We start from the raw sequence: 24,383 nt of genomic DNA, 5'->3' as shown, positions 1-24,383 counted from the left end.
ATGCATCAGGCTAATCTGAGCAGTCAGTTAAGACTAGCAAAGTGTAGATAGGGGCTACAATTGAACCAGTGTACTAGCAAGGCATGGTGTGATAAGGAAAGCAGATAAGCAGCAGTCTATAGGAATTAGCACCTAGTCCCTAGATAATGTTCTGAGCAGATAAATCTCTAGTAGGCAGAGCATTGCACCAATTACACTGGAAGTTTTAATGGACTGAGGGAATTTTCTGATAGAGTCTATTGCTCCTTAGTCATAGTATTTAGTGACTTTCTATATGAGCATAGGAGAAAAATTCTCTCTTTTATTGGACTGAATTAGCTTTTCTGTGGGTTTGAAACTATTCCCACAGAAGTGAAACCATTAATTAGTCAGTCCTTTCTCCTTCCCCTTTTTGTTTTGGAATTTGAACACTTGGGTGGTTGTTTTGTGTTTTTATTTATTTATTTATTTTATTTTTTTAAAATTATTTACTTTTAATAGATATTAATAAAGTTTAAAGTTTTAATACGTCCAAATAATAGACTACTCATCTATTTTTTTAATTAGGGACCTGAAGAACTGGCAAATCTAACAGTGAAGCAGACACTTAACAGCCTATACAATACTACCCTGATACTGGTATTTGTAAAAAATACTCCATACAGCAATCTAACTGCTTATGCAAGGCAATTTAACATCGCTGCCCACAAGGTAAGACATAACCTGACACTATTCATCAAGCTAATTCTAGTTATACATTTACAAATCACCATGCATGACTAAATGAACTCATTATGTAAAACGAACAACATAGAACCATCATGTAGAACCAATCACATAAAACCATTACATAGAAACAATCACATAAGTGTAGAACAATTGAAAAAAACCGACCACATAAGTGTAGAACCAACCACACAGAACCGTCACATAGAACCATTCGCATACATGTAAAACTGATCACATAGAACCACTGATACAATGGGCACATAAATATAATACTTTTTGATATCTGTTTTTGTTTTTTTCTAGTTAAACCTGAAAGTCCTGCCCAACCCTGAGGTCCGAGATGCTATTTTAGCTATGTTTCTGGGCAGGCTAATGCCTGATTTCAAGTCCTTTTCACAAAAGCTATGGGATGAATGGTTTAATGGGTATTTACCGTTGTTTCTGCCGGGAATAAATGAAACAGTTATTGCCTCACTTCCAGCAGATGTTACTTGTGTTTCCTATCAGTCAGTGTAAGTATATCCTAATATTTTATTTTATTTTTTCATTCATTGACAGGCGTATATCCTAATGTACAAGGTGGTGAATATGAGTTAGCTATGGGGACCTAAATCCAACATGAGTCAGTTACAGTTTAGGTCCTGTTCAGAGATGAGCGAGTACTGTTCGGATCAGCCGATCCGAACAGCACGCACGCATTGAAATGAATGGAAGCACCTGGTACTTCCGCTTTGATGCCGGCCGGCCGCTTAACCCCCCGCGTGCCGGATACGTCCATTAATTTCAATGTGTGCGTGCTGTTCGGATCGGCTGATCCGAACAGTACTCGCTCATCTCTAGTCCTGTTATTATTATTTTTTTTCTTTTTTTAAATGTAGATTGTGAGCCCCACATAGAGCTCACAATGTACATTTTTTCCCTATCATTATGTCTTTTTTGGAATATGGGATGGAAATCCATGCAAACACGGGGAGAACATACAAACTCCTTGCAGATGGTTTCATGCCCTTGGCGGGATTTGAACACCAGGACTCCAGCGCTGCAAGGCTGCAGTGCTAACCACTGAGCCACCGTGTGGCCCCTTAGTCCTGTTATTATTTTGTCAGGTTCTTCCATTTGGGGAATATGTCATATAATATTTGCCAGAATAAAATATTACCGCATGCCACACAATTTTTCCCAGTTGACAGACACCATAAGGGGAATTCACATGGAGTAAAGTGGTGCTGATTCTGCCATGATAACTCGCGGCAGAATCAGCGCTGATAAAAAGCCTCCCATTGATTTCAAGATGTTCCGCGCAGAAAACGGAACCCATTGAAGTCAATGGGAGTCTTTTTATCAGCGCTGATTCTGCCGCAAGTTATCAAGGCAGAATCAGCACCACTTTACTCCGTGTGAATGCTCCTTTAGGCTGAGTTCACATGGGGTATTTTGGTCAGGATTTTTAGGCCGTATCCGCCTCAAAATTCTAACCAAAAAGATGGCTCCCATTGAAATCAATGGGAGCCAGTCAGTTTTTTTTTCTGGGAGCTGTTTGTGCTGGCTCCTGGAAAAAAGAACGGACATGTTCATTCTTCAGGCGGAGTCACCTTGCAAATCCACCTGAAGACACTCCCTCCTCCCGACTAGGCCTATTCATTTTGGGCCTAATCCGGAGCGGAGTGTGCGACTGGATGCCAGAGCACTACAGTCCAGTCGCAGCTACCTGTATTTTGGACCGGAACCTGAGGCAGCCTCTGCCTCAGGTTCCGAACCAAAAAACCTTGTGTGAACCCAGCCTTATACTGTATGACCCCTATAGATCCTACTATAAGCTAACATTTTAGATTCAGTCTTTGGATTTTATCTTTTCTATCAATTTTTTTCCTTTTCTCTGAATAAGTACAAATTAAAGTGATGAAAATTGATGCAAATAAAAAATTATGTGCATTTTTTTAATTTTATAAAAACCAGAATAAGTGGATTTAACCAAGCCTATGAGTATTTATCACATCCCACAAAACTAAGTTTCTACAACATCTACATTAAGTCCTTCTGGAAAAACAAGGCTCTCGTTCACGGTAATCTTATTATCATACCTGACATGGTCAATTAATGGTATAGAGTTTTAGAATCGTATGCAAATTCTTCATAATTTGTCTTATAGATGGGTGTAACTTTACTGATCCAATACAGTGGGTGAGAACTAATTTGGGAAATTTCACAAATCTGGCCTCCTTCCAGGATATATCGGCCTTTAATGGGAACTTTACCAAGGTGAGTGCTCATTCAGCAGATGTAAGGATGGGGCGACCATGTACAAAAGTACAAGGCCTTAAAATCCATTCTCTAATCTAAATTAATATGATCAAAATCCTTAAAACAAATGTTCGTCTTGTAATGGTTAGATCCAGCACTCTGTACTGATAGACATAGGTAATGTCACAACCAGACACATAGTCATTTAGTGCCAACAAGACATACTGAAACTATTTCAATGGCACAGGTTATAATCCAGGTGTTTGGGTAAAAAAACCCAAATATTCATTATTTTTCATCTGCAGGTGCTTGACATCACTCTGCTAACCATAAAAGAACTGGCAGACTTCACAGTAATATCAGACAGCGTCTGCAATGCAACGTTACTAAACTCTGTGTTACACCAAGTCACTGCTTTACATTCCTTTGAAGATATCCAGGAATATCTAGAATATCTACAAGACAGCCTGGTTCCAGTAAGATCAAAATTTTTTAATTATTTAGAATGTTTCTTTATGTTTTTATTTGATTGACCATGTATAATCTCACTTCTATCATATATAAAACATGTGGGCCATGTAGCCAATATTTAATTTTTTCGATGCTTTCTACTCCCTATCAACGTATGTTTATATAGGTTTGCAACACTGAGGCACCTGACTTCCTAATTACATCATGTAAGACAGATTTGCATATTTTTCCCATGGTCCCTTGCAAAGTGGAGTGCTAAAGGCTTAATAAGTCTCCACACACTTATATGGTGGTCTCTCCCCAAGGAGTGACGATATTCCCCTAACCCGGTCTAAGCCTCTCACCTCTACCAGGTTAGTCTTCTCTACACTGGGCTGACGAGATGCAATAACATCGAAATGGCCGTCCTTGGTTGAGATACTATACCTGGTAATAATCCCAGCATCATTGCAAAACAAAGGCCTCTTGGAAGGTCGAGCATGACGTTAAAGGGAGCAGCCTTTATTGGGCTATATCACTGAGATTCTGTCTTCCTAATTACATCAGGGAAGACAGGCTTGCACATTCCAGTGAGCGCCCTCTATTGGTTTGCAACACTGAGGTACCTGACTTCCTAATTATATCATGGAAGACAGATTTGCATATTCTTCCCATGTTTATATAGCATACATTTATTAATGTATTGTAGATGTCAGCCTCAGATGTGGCTTGGTGTAGTGACCAAAGATTTCTAGGCCAACTAAGTGGAGAAACCCAGCAAGAAATCATCACCAGTGTCCTCAAAGTCCTGGATCAGGAATGGTCAGTGGGCAATATGTCACAGTGGATGATAATATTTAATTATCTTCTGGAGAATTTCAAAGGGGCCTTCAATGAGACTCATTTTACAAACATTACCCTCAATATGTCTTGCCAAAGCTACGAAGAATTGTAAGTAATTTCTAAATTTGAGGAGCCTGGGAAAACACTGGATAAACTGTTTGTAATTTTTTGATATTTGTGGTATACACTAGAATAAAGGCACTGGATCAAGTCTATCCGAAGCTCAGTAAAACACAGAGGTTCTACGTCTATCAGTACGCCAAGTCATACCTTACTCAACAATTCCTCCTTACAGGTATGTCTGTATTGTATAGTATAACAATATAGTCAATTCTGTAGCAACTTTGCAGTTGGATTATGGCTTCTTTACATGGGGCCATGATCAGGCCAATTATCAAGTACAAGTATTCCTAGGAACACTTGTTCCCGATGATTGACTTATGTATATACCATCACCCAACTACATTCAACAGTCCACATGCTCAATAAATGTGGGATCACATTGTTTATGTAAGCATAAAAATTACAGTTATCAGCAACACATTGGACATTGTGCAACTGACAACTGCCATCTGTATGGGGATGAATGATGTGTTCATCCCCATGCAGCAACGATGATCTGTCGCATGTAACTTCAGCAGATGATCAAACAAAGATTAGGACCGAACATTTCTTGCGGAACTCCCATTCCTGACCACTGTGGCAGGTCTGCTTTTATCTGCTTTATTACCCAACGTCTGTCCATGAGTTGGGTACTACAGCTCAGCTCACATCTGCATCTGATGTTCTGTCGTAGATTCTGTATGAAGGACTTATTTATTTGACAGTGATGGACACCACAATGGATACCTGGTGGCCCTTAGTTTAGTCATTGGGATACATTAGAATCAATTGTGTTCCCGAGACTTCTTATTATAGTCTGTGGGTTCCATCAGGATCCGTTCATACTTGTCATATAACGGATCTCTCCTCATCAGAATCCTAAATTAATACTGAAAGTTGGAAATATCACTGGAGATGTGAACATAGCCTTAATGTGTTGCTTACTGTTTCTATCTTTTTCTTGAAGGATTTGCTTGTGCTCAGGACACTAATAATACTGAAAGTTGGATCACTTTGAATTTTGGGATGTATTACCCTGAAGCTAAGATCACTGAACTCATTGACTTGTATCCAAATCTGAAACTAGTAAGTACGACACATATGTTTGGTGGGTTGCTATAAGCAACAATGACAACCTGTCTTTTTGACAGCACCATAAATCTGCCTTGGTGTGTTTAAGAAACCAATATTAGAATAGCCTTCAAGTGAAAATTTGCTTAATAGAGAAAGACTCCCTGCTATTGCCTAGAGTAGATAATGTTTAGTTATAGTTTAAATTACTCAATTGATAGATTTCAATGGAAACTGTGTAATTCTTCATTTCCTCTGTGGTGGCGCTGCAGGGAATTTTAACACTTACTGCCAGGTTTCCCCACTGGATACAGCTTATTGTTGAAAGTTAGGAAAACTAACTAATGGCGTTTTCTAATGTAGACGACCCCTTTAAAGGGGTTGTCCTATAACAAGGATCCTATCTATACTGCTAGTTTATGTGGACTTAAGACTTTTCCTAAATACAACTGCTTTGTTTGTCCGCTATCTTAATTTATTGACTTCATCGTTGACACTCGTTTCTATGGCCACTGGGCTTATCTGCTCATTTCCCAAGTGACGTGGCTGCCTGCTCTCAGGGGGAGGGAGGGGCTGAGTTCTGCTTATGTCTGACAAGTAAAGGAGCTCCTCAGATAGGGAAGGGGGAGGTAAGAGCTCCGGGATTTCTGAACTCTTTCTTCAGCTCTTCCACTTATCAGCCGGTTTAATTGAATTTGGCTGATAAGGGCTGAGATAGGGAGTCCAGTACCTCTGTATGTAATGCAAGCTGACTCAAATCCAGCTCTGCTACATCAGTCTCTACATCAGCTTCATACTGTGGTAATGCATTCACAACCAATCCCTCATTACTAACTGCAAACATAGCAGATAGCAGAGAAAGTGAAACCCCGCCCACCAATGTGCCCAGAAAACCAGGAAGTGAACAGAGCACAGAGCCTGAAGGTTGGTGAACAAGGGTTATGGGAATACCCCTTTAAGCATAAGTGTATCTTTAAATGGTGTCCTACTTTTATTATGCTTTATTATATATTATACACAACCTTGATAGCTGTCACTTATTAAAAACCTTGTCTCGTTTTACAGGCCGATCTTTTTAGAATGCTAACACCTTTGCAGATGGCAAAAATGTTACTTGAAGATGATGTCCTGAATAACTACAAACTTATGACAACGATGTTAAAATTTATAGGGCTGAAAAACATCACAGAATATGTATTTGCTATTACGGAGAGAGCAAATGAGGTATTAGTATAAGTTTTTCAGTGCAGAACTCCAGTAGTCATACTAGTCTTCAAAGCATAAATTTCCATTTGTAAAATATAAAGACAAGGTTTACAGGATGAGGGCTTTAGAATCATATTGTGCCTATTGCTCCTCAGTCCCTGATGAATTTTTATTGATCTCTATCTACAGCTGACACTAGGAGAAGCTGGTTCCATATCCAGTGAGCGTCTCCTAGTGGTAGATATTAACACTAACTAGTCACTACTCTAGACCACCAGGGACAGACCCTGTAACCCCTTACCTACCATCGACTACACAGATACATTTTTGGTACTATTGTGAATTAAGGCAATGAGTTACCACTAGTTATAGTGGACTATTGGTTTGCACTATTATAGTGGAGGGGGTGGGGGGACACTGTGGATGGTTCGCTAATCATTTCCATAATGTTCCTTATACTCAACAGACAAATATCCCACTGTCTCATATAACATACGTGAAGCAGTCCCTACTGGCTATTACATTTCCTGAGCAAGCAATGAAATTTTCTACTTATACCACACAAGACTGGACCAACTTGTTTGAGAATGACTTGTATTGGCTGCTTCCATATTTCAACCAAACTCTTCTCGAACTTATTCCACTTGACATCAACTGTTCCTCCTACCAGGCAATGTAAGTGTTTCAAGGGCCCATCTAGATAACTCAAGAACTCCAGTGGTCACTACAAGTCTTCGAAGCAAAATTTCCATTTGTAAAATATACTATCTTCCAAAGTTTTTGTAAAGATTTAATCATTTTTTTTTAGGTTTTTATGAAAAGTTGTTTAAGTCAACTCCAACAAAAAAAAACAAAAAACATTAGAGACACTATTGTCAATAGCAGCAGGTCATTATGGATCAATTGGCTTTACGAATATATACAATTGATTGTGGTTCATTTCCTTCCTGTGCACACGTTAATTTTCTCTCTATAAGGCTGAGTTCACACGGGGTATTTTGGTTAGGATTTTGAGACCGTATCTGCCTCAAAATCCTGAACAAAAAGACGGCTCCCATTGAAATCAATGGGAGACGGTCAGTTCTTTTTTCCGGGAGCTGTTTGTTCCGGCTCCTGGAAAAAAGAATGAACATGCTAATTCTTCAGGCGGAGTCTCCTCGCAAATCCGCCTGAAGACACTCCCTCCTCCTGACTAGGCCCATTCATTGGGCCTAATCCGGAGCATAGTGCGCGACTGGATGCCGATGCACTGCACCAACATCCAGTCGCGGCTACCCGTATTTTGGACTGGAACTATTCCAGTCCAAAATACCTTGTGTCAACCCAGCCTAAGGCTGCATCCTCCTCCTCCTCCTGTTCTCTTTATTATCTAAGTATGCCCAAAGACAAACTGTTGACTGGAATTACAGTGAACTTGGAAAAAAAAGAAACAGGGATCTAGGCTGCTAGATGGTAAAGAAGGTCTCCTTTTCCATAATATGATATTATAAATTTGTGGGAAATGAAATGAAATTTGTATCATTTACCCAGTGACACTAAATTGAACTTTTTCATTTCAATGAAACAGACTAAAAGCATTCTCCTCACCATATATCTACATGTCCATGACAAATGCGACAAGGAATGACATCTACACTGCTTTCATTAAAAGATACATGACCCAACAATCGTCTTCTGCTGGTGAGTCCAAAAAAGGTTTGGTAATCCTTGAGTTTGCACAAGGTGCCTTAGATAGATGTTTAATTCTTTGTGGGATTGGAGGGTATAAACATAATCTTCATCTCCTGCATTGATGTAGACTTTACTACACTTACGAGCAGTGTGGACCTTCCAGATATACTGAAATCTAAAACTGTAATATTTTCTCCTTAACAGACACTGTGTGTGACTCGGGAGACTTCCAAAGTTGGATAAGACTCAACTTTTATAACTTCATCCAACAATCAGCATTCAAAGATCTTTTATTGTTTAACAAAGTCCTTGTCAAGGTAAAAAAGTATAGGGTTCATATTACTGTACATCTGCAAGAACTGGCCCCCGGTGGTTCTTGGACTGTCATTGAGTTATTTCTATAGTATGTTAGGTTGGATACAGTAGATGCATGAGGGGTTGTAAGGTCCATGCTATTATTATAGATAGAAGGACGGTTTATTCTATATTAAAGTTCTTTTTCAAAATTTTAAATATTATTTACAATATGTATTGAAAAACATCTTATTAAATTATTGTGTGTGTTTGACAGGTCGAACAACCTGCTAACCTTTCTGCAAAAGAACTCTCCGACTTCACATTTTTGGCTGAGGACTTGCAAAATTCAACATTATCTACTATTATCCTAAACCAAATTGTAACATTTACAAGTTACACGACGCTTGTGGACTATCTTACAAGTATTACAAGTAATATGTGCCTGGTAAGACTTTCTGGCCATCTTTGCAGTACTACATTAACCCAACAAATGTGTATTTATAAAGTCATTATAGTCATTATTATTGGTGGTTATTAGAAATTAAGCTTATCTTTTTCCTTCCTAGAAACAGCAAACAGTGCCACCCTTTTACATAGGCTCTGTCTGGTATTGCAGGTTAGCCAAATTAAAGTGAATGAGGCAGAGCTGCAATACATAACACATGCCAAAGAGCGGGACTGCTGCAGATACCTATGGCGTTTGTTTAAGCATTTCTCTGATTTTTGTCTCCATAATGGTCAATGCTGAACACATCATTGCTATACATTATCATTATACTGACTACAATAGTTGTATTACTAATTTTCTTATTTTCCCTCTTTAGACCACAGGTTTATCTGAAAACAACACATCCTGTGACTTGAATGAGCCGCTAACCCATCTTAGTATTCACACCCAACAGGAGCTACTAATAAATGTGTTCACAGTACTCAATAAGGAGTGGACGTTCCTTTCAATGTCTGACTGGTTCCAAGTATTTGACATTGCCATTTATGACTTCATTGATGCTTTGAATGAAACCCACTTTACCTATCTGCCTCTGTCCATTTCCTGTGGAGACTACCAGACAATGTGAGTCCTCGACATTATATTACAATATACAGATGTGTCCTTCATGACCCATCCAGATACTGTATCACAAGTTAAGCAGCCTTTCTAAAAGCAACATGATTTTGTGATACGTTTATACAAAAGGTCTACGTGTAGACATCCAGTTGGGGGAAAGGTGTGAATGGCAGACTTTTAGGGCATTTATTAGCGTATTGTAATATGGTGTTGGTTCTATAAGAAATTGCATTCGCTAACAAAACTGAAGATCACCTGTTTAGTAAAAGATATCCAAACTGCAAGACCATTATAGACAATAGATCATATAAATCAAACTATCCATTAAAGTCATGCCCAATAGACCTGTAAGAGGAAAACCCATGTAAATGGGCTTTTCTTATGTCATGGGTACAACTTAAATCTTGGACCGTAACTGATTTCCAGAATAAAGGGGTTCTCCAGAACCAAAAGTAAAAAAAATCTCTTACCAGTATTCTGACATACCATTGAATTGAACGACTCATTATTTAAAGAGGACCTGTCATGGTTTGGGGCACAGGCAGTTCTATATACTGCTGGAAAGGCGACAGTGCGCTAAATGTCGGCTTTCCCGATCTGTGCCCCCGGGTAAAGAGCTTTTGGTCCCGGTACTGTAGCTCTTTACAGTCAGAAGGGGATTCCTGACAGTCAGTCAGGTACATCCTTCTTCAAAGTAGCGCCAATAGCGCTGTGCTCTGAGACCAGGGAGGCACGCCCCCTCCCCTCTTGATAATACTCGTCTATGGATGAGCACTGTGAGCAGAGGGAGGGGGTGTTCCTCCCCGCTCACACTGTACAGCGTGATAGGCGCTGCTTTGAAGAAGGACATATGTGACTGTCAGGAACGCCCTTCTGACTGTAAAGAGCTATGGTACCAGGACCGAAAGCTCTGTACCCGAGGCACAGATCAGGAAAGCTGACAGTGCGCTGAATTCGGCTTTCCAGCAGTATAGAGAACTGCCTGCGCCCAAACCCATGAAAGCTCCTCTTTAAGGTTGCCATATACACTCACCGGCCACTTTATTAGGTACACCATGCTAGTAACAGGTTGGACCCCCTTTTGCCTTCAGAACTGCCTCAAATCTTTGTGGCATAGATTCAACAAGGTGCTGGAAGCATTCCTCAGAGATTTTGGTCCATATTGACATGATGGCATCACACAGTTGCCGCAGATTTGTCGGCTGCACATCCATGATGCGAATCTCCCGTTCCACCACATCCCAAAGATGCTCTATTGGATTGAGATCTGGTGACTGTGGAGGCCATTGGAGTACAGTGAACTCATTGTCATGTTCAAGAAACCAATCTGAGATGATTCCAGCTTTATGACATGGCGCATTATCCTGCTGAAAGTAGCCATCAGATGTTGGGTACATTGTGGTCATAAAGGGATGGACATGGTCAGCAACAATACTCAGGTAGGCTTTGGCGTTGCAACGATGCTCAATTGGTACCAAGGGGCCCAAAGAGTGCCAAGAAAATATTCCCCACACCATGACACCACCACCACCAGCCTGAACCGTTGATACAAGGCAGGATGAATCCATGCTTTCATGTTGTTGACGCCAAATTCTGACCCTACCATCCGAATGTCGCAGCAGAAATCGAGACTCATCAGACCAGGCAACGTTTTTCCAATCTTCAATTGTCCAATTTCGATGAGCTTGTGCAAATTGTAGCCTCAGTTTCCTGTTCTTAGCTGAAAGGAGTGGCACCCGGTGTGGTCTTCTGCTGCTGTAGCCCATCTGCCTCAAAGTTCGACGTACTGTGCGGCGTTCAGAGATGCTCTTCTGGCTACCTTGGTTGTAACGGGTGGTTATTTGAGTCACTGTTGCCTTTCTATCAGCTCGAACCAGTCTGGCCCTTCTCCTCTGACCTCTGGCATCAACAACACATTTCCGCCCACAGAACTGCCGCTCACTGGATGTTTTTTCTTTTTTGGACCATTCTCTGTAAACCCTAGAGATGGTTGTGCATGAAAATCCCAGTAGATCAGCAGTTTCTGAAATACTCAGACCAGCCCTTCTGGCACCAACAACCATGCCACGTTCAAAGGCACTCAAATCACCTTTCTTCCCCATACTGATGCTCGGTTTGAACTGCAGGAGATTGTCTTGACCATGTCTACATGCCTAAATGCACTGAGTTGCTGCCATGTGATTGGCTGATTAGAAATTAAGTGTTAACGAGCAGTTGGACAGGTGTACCTAATAAAGTGGCCGGTGAGTGTACATTACATGTTTGCTGAAGCTGCTGACTTTGGCAGGAGGGCCCAACATGACGACCTAATGTGTATAAATGTGTCCTAACTCTATCGAGGGAAAGAAAGGTCAGAAATTTTTGGAAATCAACATACCTGATCCTTTTGTTCTTGAGGAACTTATTTCCCTCTCCTTATTGAGCACACATGCATGCTCAGCCAGGGGACGACAGCTATTAAAAGTATATGGCCAGTTTTATAGTGTTTAGTAACAGAAATCCCTGAGTAGTGCCAAAGTCCTTTCATTTTGTCATTGAAGACCTATATGTCTCTAATATTATGTCTTTCTCATCATTTTGTTGCAAATAGCATTAAAACATTGAGTGACATCCATCTCAAACTCAGTGAGCCTGAAACTGAAGTTATTTACAGCTACATCAATTCATTCTTGACACAACAGCAAGAGACCACAGGTAAAACCGAACATTTAGTGTCTTAGGTTAAAGAAAATAAATATATATTTATGTAACATTTGATTCATGGGTTAGCATTGAGAATTCCCATCAGCCTATAAATGGCTGTCACCACCTTGTATGTCATTCAGAAGGTCTATGTCTTAACTCTCTAATCTCTTATTACCTAGGGTTCGCCTGTGCCACGAACAATATGGAGTGGGTCACCAAAAACCTTGGAGCCTTTGTCTCTAGGGCGACCATGTTGGAGCTTTTGAAACTATACCCAAACCTTGACTTAGTATGTACTCCAGAGAACAGATATCTTCTACAATTGATAACTATGTCAATTTATTGTAGTTACATTCACCATCTAATTTTTTTTAACAGAAAGTTTTCCTGCGTATCATAACTCCAAGCGATGCTGCTGTCCTCATGACCAAATCGGATGTCGTGACCAATAACACCTTACTAACACGAATGTTAAGTGTTATCAGTCCACAGGACATCCCAAATTATGTGCCAGCGATCGAAACAGCAGCTGCTCAGGTAATGAGTGTTTCGGTGCCATATTACAGCACCAGGGTTGCTGCTGCTCTTTTCCATACAAATGATAATAAAACTTAGTTGTGCTTGGCTGAATACACACTAATGTCAAGCTTCTCCTTGCCATGATCGTATAGAAGGGTGACACAGAGAACCAGGGTCCCTATTCTGAGGATCAGTGGGAGTCTCAGGGGTTGGACCGTCGTTACTGATCTAATATTCCCACCTATCCCCTGAACAGGCTGAAAATAAAGCAGTAAAATGTAGTAGAGCAAATGGTAGCAATGACAGTCTAATAGGGTTGAGCTGATCTTGAGATTTCAGGATCGATTTTAAAATCCAATTTCTGATCATTTTCCAGTCGATCGTGATTGTGAAATTTGCTCGATCGCCGATCGGGATCTGATCTTTCCTGATCCTGACTGCTCAACCCTATTAATAATATATACATGAGTAAGGTTGAGCCGATCTTGAGATAACCTCTGACCTCGATTCCGCCAGAAAAGATCGGGATCAGAATTCCGATCGTGATCGTGAAATTTACTCGATCGCCGATCTTAATCCAATCTTTTCCGATCCCGATTGCTCAACCCTACAGTCTAATAGTCATCTGGCAAGTGCCACCAAATACAGCAAAAACATAGAGAACAGTAGCCTAATGCAGTGTGAGAAGCTGGTCACACTGGGTCCCGAGAGCTTTAAGGTCTCTCTTCCCAATATAAGGAGACCAGTACCATAAACAATATATTATAGTTTGGGACCTGGTTTAATTTTTGCATTGCGGCCCAGGAACTTCATATTACACCGATAAATAGAAGGCACAAAACGCATATCTGTTTTTGTAAGAAAGCAGCAATGTTTTACTAATATATAGCTTTTTTTCTGTAGATAAATCTGTCACAATCCCAGGTTAACACAGTGAAAGAAATTTTCTTGGAGACTACCATCACTAAATTGAGTTCCAACTTCTCTGTCTATAAAGACAATGATTGGAAGACCTTGTTCCAGATCCAGCTTTTCTTCCTTCTACCATCATTCACTCCATTTCTCCTCCAGATTCTACCTACAAACATCAGCTGCTCCTCCTACCATGAAATGTGAGCTTCCTATAATTTATTTATCCATATGTATGTTACGTTATAGTATAGATTAGTGATGATTATTTTACTTTTTCATCTATTTTGCATGTTTTATATAATCTACAGATTGATGGCGTTCACTATGTTGTATGTGTCTATCCCAGATCAGACTCGAATCGTCATCTATGATAATTTCATCAAGATATATCTACAGTTACACTCTAATTCCATAGGTATGGAATCAAAAGGTTTATACTTGATCTTTCTCCATATACAATATTAGTATTCATTTATTAATAAAACACTGTATTCATGTCCATAGCAGTTGCATGTGATACTGGTGATATTAGAACATGGATTGAAGAAAACCTGGGCCTATTTATTCAGGTGTCCTCCTTTACAGATATTCTTCGCATCAATATCAATTTTCAGAAGGTAACATAATGTAATATTAGAAAATAAAATCTTGTGACCTTATGCAATGCAAAGATATTGGGTATACCAATAACAAAACGCGCTCACTCGGGATAACAATAGAAAAGGGTAAGTATTTATTTTGAACAGATGACGCGTTTTGGGGTTTTAGGAGTCACACAGGATGCTCCACCCCTTCTTCAGATCTCAGTATTTCCAGCTGAACAGCATGCATTCCTAATATTGTGACCTTAACTCATTTAAACGAGGATACATTGAACCACAATAAATAAATAAAACCGCCTTGATAAATTGGGTCCAGTTTATGTGACCCCAATCCGCCTTCCCCAGTTATCAGTTGATATCCTGGAGAAAGCTATGTTTCCTCAAATGTTTCCCCTGTAGCAGCTGCTACATTGGAGGGAGTGTATTAGGCCTCAGTCACATCTGCGTCAGTAATCCGTTCGGGGGAGTCCGCATGGGGATTCCCCGAACGGACTACCGAACGCATTGGCAAGCGGTGTACAGTGAAAGCACATGGAACCACACAGAACATGCAGCACATGTCTCCACACAGAACATGCAGACAGAAAAGTAGTTCACGATCTACTTTCCTGTCCGCATGACTCGTGTGGACACCGTGCGGAAAGCACACGGACCCCATTATAGTCTATGGGATACGTGTGCTTTCATTGTACACCACTTGCCAGTGCATTCGGTAGTCCATTCGGGGGGGGGGGGGGGGGTGTCCCATGTGGACTCCCCGGAACGGATTACTGACGCAGATGTGAACGAGGCCTAACATAGTGCCCATTTAGATAAATTAATACTTATACATGGCTGAGTTCTTAACTCCTCCCCACTCTGGCTAAAGGAAATTCTAGAGTTAGAAAATCAACTTATATGACAGACACATGGCAGAGTCTTTGGGAGGATCAGTAGTAGCCAGTGAATTTTACAAAATGTATGTGGCGGCTTTTATGGGAGCTCAAAACGAGAAGTTTGGCCCTTTCTTAAAAAAAAACTTTAAGCTTGACAAAATCCCTTTAATTTTTTATCAATGTTGCTCAAAAAATTAACCATTAAAATTGAAACCATGGAATGTTGCACTTACAATTATCTTGACTCCACTAAGACTTACAAGTGTTGCTTTGTCTCTTCTCCTTGTTGTCTCCAGATACACACACCAGCTCTTCTTAGTGGTAAAGAACTAGCGGACTTTACATTCTTGGCAGATTATTTCCAAGAGTCCAATATTACAGAGATCCTTGTTACACAAGTAAAGCAAATAAGTAATTGTACATCACTTCTGGAATATCTCAATGCAATAAAGACATCATTGTGTCTGGTAAGAGTAAGATCGTACACCCTTATTGGTACTTTGGGTCTATATTTGAACTCCTTAAACACACCACAATGGTCATTTACAATGGGCTGAGGGGAGGTGCTTATATTGTAACTCTATGATGACCTAAAGGGTGTCTCCCACCTACTCATCATAAATAATCATAAATCAGGTGCCGTCAAATCTATGCCAGCTCATAGCATAATTGATACCATTATACCAGTAAACTGGCATTTATTCTAAGAAATCTAGCATGCCGCTCAGCTAATCCATTGGGGTCCTGGATCCCCAATGATCACATACTGATGACCGATTCTAAGGATAGGTCATCAATATATAAGTCCCGAAAAACCCCTTTAAGTCTTGTACCACTATGCTACACTTTGGGCATTGGATTTTCTATGAGCTAGTAGCAAGATGGCAGAGTACATAGCACGGCTGCTTTGTAACACTGAGGTCCTGCATTTGAATCCGACCAAAGGAAACATCTGCATGGAGTTTGTATGTTCTCCCTGTGTCTTTGTTACTTTCCTCCCACATGCCAAAAACATACTGTTAGGAAAATTGGCTTCCCATGAACAACTGACCCTAGTGGGTGTCGGGGACAAGTGACTGTAGCCACAGATTTCCTCTACTCCACAACCCTCCCTGTAGTTTGAGGTTGTCACAGCCCTGCCCCTATTGCCAGCTGATTGATTTGTAATAAGATATTGTTTATAGTACTGACTTGTAACAGTATGTGCAAAATTTAAAGGGATTATAAAAGTGTCTAAAACTCATCTTTCATATTCAGGTCACAAACTCCAATCAGAACATGTCCACCTGCAGTGGATCTCAAGAACTGTCCTTTCTTCACATTCAAACTCAGCAAGAAATTCTCAACAATGTCTTAGAAATTCTCAGTGAAGGAAAATTATGCCCGGAGCTGGCCACCCAGCTGCAAATTTTCACCATCCTTCTGAATAATTTTGCAGTTACTCCCAATGAGTTTCAGCTTTCACAGTTACCATTAGAAATCCCCTGTGAGGTTTATCAAGCCATGTAAGTGACTGGGGGTAATGGTGTTTATTAAAGATTGTCCGGTGTTAACTGCTTTTTTCCCCCCCTGAACACGCTGTTATACCTGTGTTTGCTGATGCAGCTCAGCTCCATTAAAGTGTATGGGATTGACCCTTGTTTCACATCTGTGTTTGGTAATCCCTTTGGGGAGTCCGCATGGAGACCCCCTGAACGGACTACTGAATGCATTTGCAAATGGTGTTCAGTGAAAGCACATGAACCCCATAGACTATAATGGGGTCCGTGTGCATGCCGCGAGATCTCCGCACGAGTCATGCGGACAAGAAAGTAGATTGTGAAGTACTTTCCTGTCCACATGTTCCCTGCGGAAATCTCGCGGCAAGAACATGGACCCCATTATAGTCTAAGGGGTCCGTGTGCTTTCACTAGCACACCGCTTGCCAGTGCTTTTGGTATTCCGTTCAGGGGGTCCCACTGTGGACTCCCCCGAACGGATTACCAATGCAGATGTGAACGAGGCCTTAGCCACACAATCTGTGGCCATATGTGGCACTGTTTTTGGAAGGAAGTAGATAGGTTTTTCTCACTGGACAACCTCTTTAAATTAAGTTGGCATAAAAAATAGAACACTGAGTAAATATTTTTCAAAAAACATTCCTATTTTCCATGGATCAAATCACAGTGGGTGTAGCCTGATCCAACTCTGAAAGTAAAGCCTGTCAGTGCCAGCATCAGTAACAGGCAAACCAAAACAGATACAGTATCAGGGCCTAATGGGATGAGACTTGTACAGCAGATCACTACAACCCAAGGGCCTACATAGACCAAGAGTTGGCCCTGATTATAGTATTAAGTCATCCATATTACAAATAACAAGCCACTTCCTTTTTTCATATGGAAAATAATTTCTTAAAATTGGATATACCATTAGTGTTAACAGCACAGAATAGATGAGAGGTTCACTAAGTTTTTAGATTTTTTTTTATACTGATGCAAACTTTGTTGCTATGTTGTCTACTAACCTTTATATTGTATTCCACAGAATAAAAGAATTGAACGCGGTTTACGACAGGTTTGATATCTTGGCGAAGGAAGCTGTTTACACATATAGCAAGAACTACCTTACATGGCAAATGAATTTAACAGGTACAGGTCAAATCTGAGATTATCTAAAATTCTTCAAATAATGCTGATACAGTATTTATAAGCTTTACCTGCACTACCATGCCTAACCACATGGTGTGCTATTTCATCTAGTTCAATATAAAACTATAAATTGTAATAATAATAATAATCATCATCTATTCTGCAAAATGCAATGAATTGTTTTGATTTTGTTTCCAAGCATTACATGACAATCATATCACATATTTGTGTCCGTAGTTGCCTTTGTGCTTGATCTTTTTATATATTGCCTTTTATAGGTTCGGCATGCTTTGTTAATGTCAGAGACAGTGTCGATTGGCTGCATAAAAACTTTGGGTTATTTTATAAATATGGTACCGTAACTAACCTCTTACAGCTCCTTCCCAGCCTGGATATAGTAAGTATTTTTTTAAGAAACCCAACTCTACTTAAGGCCAAATATTTTCACAACTTACTCAAATATTATCAACTCTTGTGACTAAATAGGATATATCCAATATATACAGAACATTTCTGGGGCGTTATTACCATTTTACAATCCCAAAACACTCTAGCTCATTCAGTAGTGAAGTGGCTTTCTGGTCATGTTTCATCACTTGATATGACTTTTTTACACCATGTGCAACTTAGTTATTTTGGATTTTGCATTTATGAAGCAAATGGACAAATCTTTATACTTTTTTGTTTAATTTCAGGGGATTGTTCTAAATATCTTGCAAGAAAATGACATCAACTTACTTCTCACAAAACCCAATGTTCTCCTTAACGTCACCTTGCTAGAAAGAGTTGCGAGTCTAATGACAACGGAAAAAATTCCTGAATATTTAACTATACTCAACAACACGATAGCAAAGGTATGGCACCATAGTAAGATGCTTCTTAGCTCCATAAACCTTGCTTGCCCTGAATAGTGAACCATTTCTAATTATTTCTATAGGAAAATATATCTGCCATCCAATTACCAACCATTAAGGAGACCATATTGTCCTCTGTGCTGCTGCACATCCAATCAAACCTCTCTATTTATGACGCACAACAATGGACAACACTCATCCAAATTGACTTAGTTGATTTGATTCAATATATTAACCCAAGACTTCTCCAGCTTTTGCCAGTCAATATCACATGTTCATCTTATCAAGCCATGTAAGTAATAGGATTCATTGGATATCACTACTATATTGGGCATATCAAAAGGGTTCTTCAACTCCATTAGGGAATAGGATTGATGGATTATGGATTGATATAAGAATCCATCTTATAAATTTATTAGAGCCTCTCTTTGACATAATTCAGTTCTTTGGGTACTATATAATACATCTTTCCTATGGTGGCATTTTAGGGGAACTTTCCCCGTGCTGCTTGTTTCCCCCATAGAGTACATCTGAGTACTGGGGTCCGACAGGTGGGACAGACTGTGATCAAATTATTTGAGGGGAAATCTAAAAACAATGGATTTTCCAAAGTATATAACCCTTTTAAAGGTACATAATCGCCAGGATGTGACAATTCTTGACTATGTTTTCATGTCAGTGTCTACACCTTGTGTGGCATCTTTTTTATTCACTGACCCATTAACATTTATTAGGACAGTTGCGTCCATGAAAACAGGGCAATGTCTCTGATTCATGAGAAAGCAAAGCATAGTCTACTTTTTCACTGTTAACCATGTAAATAAAACCTTATACAGATTAGGCCCGGTTCAAATCCGCGCATGGGTTCCCATTCGGGGAGTCTGCTTGGGGACCCCCAAATGGAAACCTAGTTTGCATAAAAAAAGCAGCTACCTTAGGAAACCTGTGGACCCCATAATGGGGTCCGTGTGGTTTCCGCTCAGTTTCTGCCTGAAAATTGCATAAAGAAAAGTGTTGCTTGCAGCGCTTTTCTCTTGGCATTTTTCATGCGGAGGGGAGAATGGAATGACTCAAATGCAGATGTGAACCGTGCCTCAGTTGTCCTGTAAATTGGTCGAGCCCACCAATATCAGCATGATCACTTTAGCATTTCACATTCTGTCCTCATGTTAAGCATTAATGATAGTCATAGCTGTTAGTTTTATAATTATTATTGATCAAGTTGTATTTAACCTTTACTTTTCCAAACAGAATAAACGGACTTAGTTTCATGTTCAAGTCACTGACCCCAGAAACTCAAAGCAATGTCTACAAATATTTCATTAAACCATATATGACCGAACAATCCTCATCTGCAGGTAAGTCATTGTGAATTCTATATGTATGCATGGCAATATGCAAATGAAATTTATGTGCATGTCGCCATGTTTGATCTATAGTATTGTAGTTATTCTATTATTACATGTATGTAACTGAATAATAACCTATTGCCATCAGCAGGTGTTGCCTGTGACATAATCAATCTAAAAAGCTGGCTTAAAATAAACTTTGGAAAATTTTTTGCACAAGCAACAACTGAAGATCTCATCAGATTCAATAGAAATTTAACAAAGGTAAGGGATAACTTCAGGTCTCTCCGACACTCCCTTTGAAATTAATGGAGTCGTTGGCGTGCTTCCCGACAACCACTCCATTCAGAATGGGGAAAGAAAATCTGTTCTCTTGACCAGTGGGAATTTGAGAATTTGGGAATTTGAGCAGTCAGTGAATAGACCCCACAATGATCTTGTTTTCATAGGAAAAGTGAAAGGCATAAGGCTAAGGCCCCACGTTGCTTTTTTGTTGCATTTTTTGCTGAGTTTTTATGAGCCAAAGTTAGGAGTAGACTGAGCAAAAGCGAGAAATATAAGAGCTTCCTTGATATTTCCATTCCTTCTGTAGCCACCACTAGGTTTGGCAAAAAAAAAAAAAAAAACACCGCACCTGCAACAAAAAAAGCAGGGTTTCCACAACTTTTAGGACTGCAAGGCATTCAAGATCATTAAATAAAAAATGAATCTGCACATTTATATTTACATTCATCTTGTTTACGTCTTTTGTAGATGGAAAATCCCACTGACCTATCTGTGCAGGACCTTGTGGACTTCACGTTTATCGCCATATCGTTGAACAACTCAACTTTGTCAACAATTCTTTTCAGTCAGATTAAACAGTTTAAAAATTATGAGACATTGCTGGAATATCTATCGGAAATACAGAGTACAAATTGTCAGGTAAAAATACGTATCGACATATCTGATACTTTTAGAATTCATTCTCAGAAGATTATGTCAAATAAAAAATTCACATATCATACTTTTTACTCCTTTTTAGGTCACTGGTCCATCTTCTAATACATCTTCATGCAATCAAGATTATCCACTGTCTCAGCTAAGTGTCTCTGCCCAAAGTGAGCTTCTGACTAATGTCTTTGTTGTCCTCAACAAAGAATGGAGTCTGCTGTCAATGTCCCAATGGATCCAGGTTTTCCACATCATCATCACTGACTTTTTTGGCGGTCTCAATGAAAGTCATCTTTCTCATTTGCCTTACAACATTACCTGCAAAGATTACCAATCCATGTTAGTATTATTTTGACTAAAACAAATTCTTAGACAATTTCAGTTTAGATGATTTTGTCGATAAAAGATGATAAATTTTGTTGAAATATTTGACTTTTTCTAATGTAGACTTCTTTCTTTTTTTCTTATTTAGAGTGAAGGAACTCAGTAATGTCGCCTCTAAATTTAATGAATATGAAAACAACACAGTCTATTCTTACGGCTATTCATACCTAAAGAAGCAGCAGGAAGTTACAGGTAATGGATAATGTTAGTCTTTTCCTCTTTCACTCACCAATTTTCTTAACAACAATATCATGCAGCACAAAAAACTTTAACTTTCCACTTCATTAAGGATTTGCGTGTGAAGCTGACACCAACAATACCGGGAATTGGATTGATAAGAACTTGGCCTCCTTTTATATCCGCGCCACATTCTCTCAGCTCTTCACCTTATATCCAAGGCTTAACGTGGTAAATTCTATTTGTAGCTTTCATTGTCCATTCAGATATCTCCTGAAGTTTGCCAACTTTTATAACCACATTCTCCTTTTCTATGAAGGAAATGTTTTTGAACATTGTGACGCCAGATGATGCCGTTGTACTTCTGACCAAACCAGATGTCCTTTTAAATAGCACATTATTGAGGCTAATCCTTGCTGTATTACAACCACAAGATGTTACAAACTACACGACTGCAATAATCACAGCAGCCTCTAAGGTAAGTTACAAAGCAAAAAACAAGACTAAATAAACAAAAAAAGATGTATACTGTATTGTGTCGTAGTTGTGTGTGAGTTAACCAAACTGGGTCAGTTAGGATTGAACGTATGGTCCGCCTAGTGATGTGTGTAGGGTTCAATATATTTGAATACTCTTTTTGCCCATCTCTTACAAAGACTACATACAATGAACTTTCGTTTAGGAAGTCAACAATAATACAAGAAATTTGTGAGGCTGGTGGAATCATTGGATGAACCCACATGTTATAGACCTCTCACACAGTCAACCATTAACCTGCTTTGCACAGATGAGAGTAATAGCGTAAAAAACATCTATCTGCAGATGGGTTCCTCTTCCTTTTTCCCAGATTGTGCTATTAGGTTTTAGGAAAACCATGCATTGATATATAGGGATCTACCTTCCAGAAGCTGGCACTAGAGCAAGTTCCTTCTTTCCATCATAGATCTCTTGTTTTCATATTCCTAACCAAGAATTATTAGCAGGGCATGTATGGTCTAATAAGCAATAGCATCTCATAAAACATAGTGCCCCTTCTGACACATGAAGACAGTGGTCAAAGTAGCAGTAGATGAGCTGAAAGAAGCATTTTTGAAATGTATTACTTTTTTCCTATAGGCTAATCTGTCAGAATCGGAAATAAACAGGGTGGAAGAAGTTTTCTTGGAGACTGTCCTCATGAAGCTGAACGCTACATTTTCTAAATACACGTCTGAAGAATGGAAGATCTTGTTCCAAACCAACATAGTTTTACTTCTTCCCAGGTTTACCCCATCTCTTCTCCAAATTTTGCCTCTCAATATCAGCTGCTCTTCCTATCATGAAATGTGAGTGTCACGCAGCATATTTTGAATTTCACTTGTTTTTCTTATAAGAAATGAGTTGAAAAGATAATCATGGAGAGATAACACGTGTATTGCAGTGTATATCTATTGAAGCAGTGATCAGCCGATCACTGCTTCAATCCCCCATGGGGACAGAAAAAAAAAGTGAAAAAAAAGTAAAAATAAAAAAGTTTAAATAAGTTTAAAATAAATTAGAAATAAATAAAGCCCCAAAATCCCTTTTTCCCCATATAAAATGTTTCTTTATGTAAAATAAAGAAAAAGAGAAAAAATCATTACATATTTGGTATCACCACGTCCGTAATAACCTGAACAATAAAATTAAAACATTATTTAACCCGAACGGCAAATGGCGTAAAAAAAAAAATAATGTAGAAAACCGCACAAAATAATGATTATTCACCACCTTTCCCTTACAAAATGTTCAATAAAAAGTAATCAAATGGTCAGATCAAAACCAAAATGGTACCAATAAAAAGCAGAGGTTATCCCGCAAAAAATAAGCCCTCAACCAGCTCTGTCTAGCGAAAAATAAAAATGTTATGCCTTTCAGAAGATGGCGATGCAAAAATAGTAGATTTTTTCCCCTAAATTGAATTTTATTCTGCACAAATAGCAACGCATTAAAAAATCAAAGAAATGAGGTATCGCTGTAACCGTACCGACCTGCAGAATAAAGGTAACATGTTACTTATGCTGTATGCTGCACGGGAAAAAAAAAAATGCTAAAAAGCAATGCCAGAATTGATGTTTCCTTTTACATCCCACCCAGAAAGAGTTAATAAAATGTAGTCAATAAGTTACAGGCCCCAAAATGGTGGCATTGAAAAGTACATCAAATACCACAAACACCGAGCCCTCATATGGCCACATTGCCAGAAAATAAAAATAAAACTCTAGCTTGTACAATGTGAAGACAAAAACCCTAAAAGTCGCCAAATCATTAGGACATACAGTAAGTGGCTGCGACTAGAAGGAAATGTATAAGCTGTGCGAGCGTTTTCAGGGGACACCCCATATTTAGAGCTTATGAGAGATAATACACCAGCGCTGATCCCCCAGAATGCCCCTCTTCCCTGTCTGTGTCATAGGAGCTAGTGGGAAAATAGAATGGGATTTGGTATACCCAATTTACTCCGCACAGCTTACACATTCACTTCGGGGTTACTAATGCTCACTACATCACTTGATAAATACTTTGAAGGGTGCGGGGTTTTCAAAATGGGGTCACTTTCTAGAGGTTTTCACTGTTTTGACACCTCAAGGGCTTTGTAAATGCGACATGGTGCCTGAAACTGATCACAGCCAGATCTGCCCTCTAAAACCTCCTTGGAGCGCCTTCCCTTCTGCGTCTCGTTGTGCGTCCATATATTAGTTTACACCCACAAGTGGGGTACTGTGGTAGTCGGGAGAACTTGCATAACAAATTGTGGGATGCGTTTTCTCCTTTAACCCCTTGTGAATG

The 24,383-nt window shown here is 39.4% G+C and overlaps 1 protein-coding gene across 1 annotated transcript; it reads left to right on the top strand.

Moving 5' to 3' along the window:
* On the top strand, positions 1-22,904 carry LOC142217108 (uncharacterized). Its single transcript, XM_075285300.1, has 35 exons — positions 1-9; positions 547-690; positions 1,012-1,220; positions 2,665-2,771; positions 2,858-2,967; positions 3,255-3,425; positions 4,109-4,350; positions 4,434-4,537; positions 5,312-5,430; positions 6,481-6,639; positions 7,088-7,296; positions 8,189-8,301; positions 8,497-8,609; positions 8,864-9,034; positions 9,414-9,661; positions 12,246-12,349; positions 12,520-12,629; positions 12,719-12,877; positions 13,763-13,971; positions 14,080-14,186; positions 14,276-14,388; positions 15,545-15,715; positions 16,506-16,753; positions 17,775-17,878; positions 18,157-18,275; positions 18,574-18,732; positions 18,816-19,024; positions 19,984-20,090; positions 20,233-20,345; positions 20,835-21,005; positions 21,106-21,353; positions 21,487-21,590; positions 21,688-21,806; positions 21,895-22,053; positions 22,692-22,904. Exons 1-35 carry the CDS (start codon positions 1-3, stop codon positions 22,902-22,904), a joined length of 5,274 nt encoding a protein of 1,757 aa, XP_075141401.1.
* The last annotated feature ends 1,479 nt before the right edge of the window (positions 22,905-24,383 follow it).

This window comes from Leptodactylus fuscus, chromosome 8, assembly GCF_031893055.1.
Source record: "Leptodactylus fuscus isolate aLepFus1 chromosome 8, aLepFus1.hap2, whole genome shotgun sequence".
NCBI classification, from domain to species: Eukaryota; Metazoa; Chordata; class Amphibia; order Anura; family Leptodactylidae; genus Leptodactylus; species Leptodactylus fuscus.
The sequence above is the reverse complement of the archived record's forward strand: the minus strand, read 5'-3'. Positions and strand labels throughout refer to the sequence as shown.

Coding starts and splice junctions, on each gene's coding strand:
- LOC142217108 (XM_075285300.1), top strand. Junction 4,351..4,433: donor TGCCAAAGCTACGAAGAATT/GTAAGTAATTTC, acceptor GGTATACACTAG/AATAAAGGCACTGGATCAAG. Junction 9,035..9,413: donor TTACAAGTAATATGTGCCTG/GTAAGACTTTCT, acceptor TTCCCTCTTTAG/ACCACAGGTTTATCTGAAAA.